Raw genomic sequence first — 6506 nt, 5'->3', positions numbered from 1 at the left:
ATGTTTTCTATGATCAAATGGCAGGAATTGTGAAGTGAGTTGATGGCCCAGGGGTGGAAAATACAACAACATTAGCAAAGCCAACAAAACTTGAAAACACAACAAAAATCAGCACAACAAAAATAAATCACACAAAAATGAACAAATACTGTAAGCATTTTAAACACTGCTTTTTTAATATGTGTGTGGAGTTTTGATTCAATGCATATGAGATCATAATTTCATTCAATCTTAATTCTGTTGTGTTGTGGCTTAATTATAGTATGTACTGAGGCTTCTCAGTTGTGTTGTGCCATATTTTGTTGTGTTTAGGCATAATTCTGTGGTGTTGTGGCTTATTTCTATTCTGTTGTGGCTTTTTCTGGTGTGTCATGGTTTATTTCCATTGTCTTGTGGCTTAACTTAAGTGTGCGATGGTTTATTTAGGTTGTGTGTTCTGCTTTTATATGTTTTGCTAATTTTGTTGTATTGTGAGCTTAATTTGGTAGTGTTGTAGCTTTTCCAATGTGTTTGTTGTTAATTTAATTGTGCTGTGGTTCAATTTCATTGTGTTATGGCTTTTCTGTTGTGTTGTGACTTATTTATGTTGTGTTGTGTTTTATTTCTGACGTGTTGTTGATAATTTAATTGTGTTGTGGTCTATTTCTGTTGTGTTGTGTCTTAATTTCAATGTGCTATGGTTTATTTATGCTGTGTTTTCAGGTTTTGTTTGCTTTGCCTGTTGTGTTGTGTTGTGCACCCCAGGGCCAGCAAGTGCACATATTTGTAATCCAATAAAAAAAACTTTTTTATTATTATTATTATTATTTAACAATTTTTTAACCATGACTAAATGCTGATTAATAGTGATAAAACACTGTGCTTTGTAAAAAAGCAGTACACTATTTTGAAATATAAAAATTTTCAACAATAATAACGCAGTGCATTATGGGTTATGTAGTTCACAGTTCCCACGAGCACGCTGTCACTCAATAGTCTTCCTCTGCACTGATGTCTGCTTCGGTCGTTTTAGCCGCTGTCCTCGGCGGTGGGGTCATCTTTATTGCCAGAAGAATATTCCTCAGGCGGAAAACGCTGAAATTATTGACCTATCCTGTCGGTGCGATGCGCGGAAAGACTGTGATAGTGACCGGGGCGAACTGCGGTATCGGGAAGGCGACGGCGGCGGAGCTGCTGAAACTGCAGGCCCGTGTGATCATGGCGTGTCGGGACAGACAGGGGGCTGAGGAGGCGGCACAGGACATCAAGAATCAAGCCGGTCCCGATCAAGGCGAGATCGTCGTCAAACACTTGGACCTCGCGTCGCTACAGTCCGTGCACAGTTTCTGCGAAGAAGTGATCCGGGTTTGTATTCAAGTGTCTTGTTCCTGAAACTGGCTGACATAGTCATTAAATAGCTACCGGGCTCGTGGGGGTATGGTGTCGTTTATGCTATATAGCACAAAAGGGCAAACATTTTTGCATAAATGGTTTAATTAGTCCATGTAAACCATGACAAGTAATGTTAACATTTTGGTGTTGTGTATCTAAAGCCCGCTATACACTGTAGGATATTTACAGTCCTTTACGACTGTTACTTGTCAGACTGAACGACATGAACGCATTGAGGTCGCCATAGCACACTGTGTGACATTGCCAGACTGTACGATACACATCGGTGGTCCCAATTGTCCCGACCAGTGAACGTGATCGTTAATATTATAGAAGTTAACATAATAGAAGTATTAAGATCGTTAATGATGAATAGAAGCGAAACGGCGAGATTTGCCCGTAGGGACGTTTTTGTCAAATAAGCCTTTAATAAGACATCCTGATCACAATCATAGGCGGAAATGTCGGGGGAGTCGGGGGGGTCAGGACCTCCTATCTGAGGGTTGTCTCCCCCTAAAATATCATTAAAATATGTGTATTGTAAATAATATAATGATATATTCTTAAAATAATTGTATTTTACAAGAAATAAAACAATACAAATGCAAACGGGGCAACAACAACAACAAAAAAAAAACGTGGTGTCCCCTTCAAAAATTGCTCTTGAGAATTGTTATGTTTATTCCGCCCCTGACCACAATACACAAAATTACAGATGTTGAGAAGAATGAACGCCAGTGGCAAAGATTGATTGTGGAAAAAAGACTTGTGGCCTGAAAACATCCCATAAATACTTAACAACAGGGGTGAGTTTATGATTTCTGAGGCCCCAAGCAACTAACCTAGCTGGGGCCCCATTTTGAAAATGTTTGCTTAAAAAAAGACATAAAATTGTAATAAAATCATAATATATTCATCCTGTCAACCATTGTAGCCAAGTACATTCAAAATGTTTAATGAAATAAAAATCGGGTTAAAGATCATTAATGCATGTTTTCCTGTTTTTCCCCAATACAGTGATAAAAAAAATATTTACCTACATACATTTATACAAAATAATTTTTTTGAACGGGGTGTGCAAAACCGACTACTTCAACCAGTAACATTTTGGAATTCAGTTGTTATTTTTTAATTTTATAAACTAACAATTATTTATTGTTGTCCAGTTTGTCATTATAATATGATACAGTATTTTTATGTCATTGAGGATGTGTTGTATACAATAGGAAAATATTCCTATATAATCTATACTTTCACTTGGAGTTTATATTCTGATGCGGAGGCTGTATTTTAAGTATGCATCGTAGACAACATTAGTAACTACTATAAACATACAAAGCACAGCAGCCCCTCAGCACACTAGAGCAGAAGGGTAAAAAACATCGCCGTGTAACAAGCGCTGAAATTTCTTGTTGCAGAACAGTCTGGAATAATGTTAAACATTGTAACAATCCCCTCTTTGCATCCTGAACTTGTTCAGAACATTAAATCTTTGTGACACCTGCGCTAAAAAAAAACACAGTGCAGCTACTGACACAGAACGCAGGTGTCTCTTCATGCATTTTTGAAACCTGAAACTCTTATTAACTTGACACGGTGTCTAAAAATGTGCCAGTCTGTGAGACACTGAAGAAACAGCGAGACGCGGTGCAGCATGTATGGACGTTTATCCAGTGCGTTTACACAGGGAAACAATGGAAAAACGGAGCCGATGCAGGCAAAAACACGTTTGGTGTGAACAGCCCCTAACTCATCCGTTTGCGTGTATCTTTGAGTGGGAGCGCATGCACGAAACAATTTCAGATGGCCTATATACAGTATATTTTTCATAAATATAACTCGAAAATAACTCGAACCCTACTTAAAAAACTCAGCTGTCCCGACCCCAGCAACTTTTAACGTGAACCGCTCTAATAACAACAGAAATTGTTATTAATAAAGTCATTATAAAATTTAAATATATAAAACACATGTGACAGTTTGCCTCAGTAAAAATCTGACAACCTGACATTTAAGAAACATACCCGATCCTGTCTCCTGAGAATAGTTCATTTAGAACATTAGAATTTAATTTAAAATCTACCTTCCTTAAATAGTTGACTCTTAAAATAATCTAGTTGGAAAATCTAGATAATTTTTTTGCATTTTCTTGATATGTTTTTGAAGCATCAATATATTAACATTTGCTGACTTTTAAAATAGAAGGCTAATTTGTGTGCTTTCCAATTTACTGACAGCTGGCCTTCTGTTTAAAGGGATAGTTCATCCAAAAATGAAAATTCTCTCATCATTTACTCACCCTAATGCCATCACAGATGTGTATGACTTTTTTTAATTAAAATTTTCTCCCCAATTTGGAATGCCCAATTCCCAATGTGCTCTCCAAGTCCTCATGGTGTTGTAGTGATGCGCCTCAATCCGGGTGGCGGAAGACGAATCTCAGTTGCCTTCGTGTCTAAGACCGTCAAGCCGTGCATCTTATCACATGGCTTGTTGAGCGTGTTAGCACGGAGACCTAGAGCGTGATCAGGCTTCACGCTATTCTCCTCCGCATCAACGCACCACACCAAAAGCGAACCACATTCTAGCGACCACAAGGAGGCTACCCCATGTGACTCTATCCTCCCTTGCAACCAACCAATTTGGTTGCTTAGGAGACCTGGCTGGAGTCACTCAGCACGCCTGGATTCGAACTCACGAATCCAGGGGTGGTAGTCAGTGTCTTTACTCGCTGAGCTACCCAGGCCCCTGACTTTTCTCTCTCAATCCATATCTTCAGAAGCTATATGATAAGTGTTTGTGAGAAACAGATCAATATTTATGTCCTTTTTACTATTAATCTCCACCTTTGACCAGCCTCAACCAATAGGTGGCAATATGTAAAAATAAAAATATATTTTGAAGAATGTGGAAGTTAAATTTGAGATGTATACTTAAAGATATTGGTCTGTTTCTCACCCACAACTATCATGTCACTTCAGAAGACATGAATTATATCACTGGAGTCCTATGGATTACTTATTTGCTGCCTTTGTGCTTTTTGAACCATTAAAGTTCTGGCCACCATTCACTTGCATTGTATGGACCAACAGAGTGTAAATATTCTTCTAAAAATCTTCATCATTTGTGTTCTTCAGAAGAAAGAAAGGCATACACATCACGTATGTGAATGGCTTGAGGGTGAGAAAATTATGAGAGTATTTTCAGCCACCAGAGGACTTAAGGGTATCACAATCTGTCAGTATTTTTCAATTAAAGTCTTATTTTAATCTTTTACCAAATGTTTGTGTGTGTGTGTTTTAATCTGTTTATTTGCTGTGTAACATTTATAAATATATATGAATATAGTACAATTGACGCTGCATTACCAAATTTACCAAACTCCTTATTTGTTACAAAACTAGGATGAGCCACGGATTGATGTTCTCATCAACAACGCTGGTCTCTACCAGTGTCCCTACAGTAAAACAGAAGAGGGCTTTGAAATGCAGCTGGGAGTGAACCACTTGGGCCACTTCCTTCTAACCCACCTCCTGCTGGACCTGCTAAAGAGGTCGGCCCCCAGCCGTATCGTCGTGGTCTCCTCCAAACTCTACAAGTATGGCAACATCAACTTCGAGGACTTGAACAGTGAACAGAACTACAACAAATCTTTCTGCTATAGCCAGAGCAAGCTTGCCAACCTTCTTTTCACCCATGAGCTGGCCCGCAGACTGGATGGAACTGGAGTAACTGTCAATGCCCTCACTCCGGGGATCGTTAGGACCAGGTTGGGTCGACATGTCCACATTCCCCTGCTGATTAAGCCCCTTTTCTTACTGGTTTCCTGGTTGTTCTTCAAAAGCCCACTGGAGGGAGCTCAGACACCACTGTACCTGGCATGCTCACCCGAAATTGAGGGCGTGTCTGGAAAATGCTTCGCTAATTGTGAAGAAGAACAATTGCTCTCTAAAGCCACCGATGACCATGCAGCCAAACTGCTCTGGGACAAAAGTGAAAGAATGGTAGCCTTAAAGAAGTGAGGGAAAGCACAGAACTGTCCTTCTCAGAGATGGCAATTTGTCAAACCGTGAACATCAGTATAGTGGATTTCTCTTTTTTGGGGTGGTGGTGGTGGGGGGTTGTTGGTTGGCCAAGCACCTGAGGGACTTGCTGGATAATAGACAGGAAATTAAAATGTCCATCTGTTCCCTGTAGTTTTGCTGCAGTGTTTTTGGAGATGCCCTCAGGCTGGTGACTCACTCTTCTCTGTGAATGAGAGCCTAAAATATCAAGTCCAACTTATCCCTTGAATACAAATTACAAGAGCAACAAGCCCAAGAAACATATGGCTCAGAAATATCGTGAACATGTGCCATGAACATCATGTTGCATTCTTGACGCAGATTAATAGGTACTTTGTGACAGCGTTATTACAATACATCAAGATTGTCGAATGTTATTCTGTAATTAATTTGACAGCTCTTTTCATCTATGAAGTCAACCGGAAAGTAAACTGGTGACACACTCTCAGAATATCATCTTTTTATTACAGTGTAAGCGAGAAGACCAGGTCTGTAACTTATTTTAAGAGATGTTTGTGATGTTGAAAATGTTTGTGACAACTCAGCGTCCAAATAGATTAAAAAAGGAAAATACGTAGGAGGCAGTTGAGCAGATAGTGTTGTGTATCTACTCAAATAAAAAAAATAAAAAAAACAGACTAATGGCTGTGTAAATATCATTACCTCCTCCATGTACTGGTGTGCATTATCTATTATTAGATATCTCTCATTCACAGCGGTGCTGTTGGCAGGGAATATACTAGCTACTGTCCTTAATTACACAGGCTAGCATGAAGTCTTTTGAGTATGAATGCAGTGCCACTTTTACATGCTGTACAGACTGTAAATGAAATAAATGCTGGAAAAGAGCTTATGTTTATTTGCCCTTTGTGGAGGACATGTTTCAAATAATAGTTCACCCAAAAATTTGTATTATGTCATCATTTACTCTCATGCTGTTTAAACCGTTTGTCTGTTATTCATGGAACAAAAATATGTTATGCAGAATGTTAGATACTTGACAGATTTATCATTCTGGAGTGAACTAACCCTTTAAGGACATTTATGCTATACAAAAAAACTGAAAAAACT

At 38.9% G+C, this 6506-nt stretch overlaps 1 protein-coding gene across 1 annotated transcript; it reads left to right on the top strand.

Annotated features, from left to right (window-relative positions):
* The first annotated feature begins 957 nt into the window (after positions 1–957).
* Positions 958–6284, top strand: LOC127624147 (retinol dehydrogenase 14-like). The gene is made up of 2 exons (XM_052098828.1): positions 958–1344; positions 4776–6284. Exons 1-2 carry the CDS (start codon positions 991–993, stop codon positions 5391–5393), a joined length of 972 nt encoding a protein of 323 aa, XP_051954788.1. The 5' UTR covers positions 958–990; the 3' UTR covers positions 5394–6284.
* Positions 6285–6506: the final 222 nt, after the last annotated feature.

The sequence above is a fragment of the Xyrauchen texanus genome, chromosome 30 (genome assembly GCF_025860055.1).
Source record: "Xyrauchen texanus isolate HMW12.3.18 chromosome 30, RBS_HiC_50CHRs, whole genome shotgun sequence".
Classification (NCBI taxonomy): domain Eukaryota; kingdom Metazoa; phylum Chordata; class Actinopteri; order Cypriniformes; family Catostomidae; genus Xyrauchen; species Xyrauchen texanus.
This window is presented reverse-complemented; position numbering and strand designations above follow the sequence as displayed.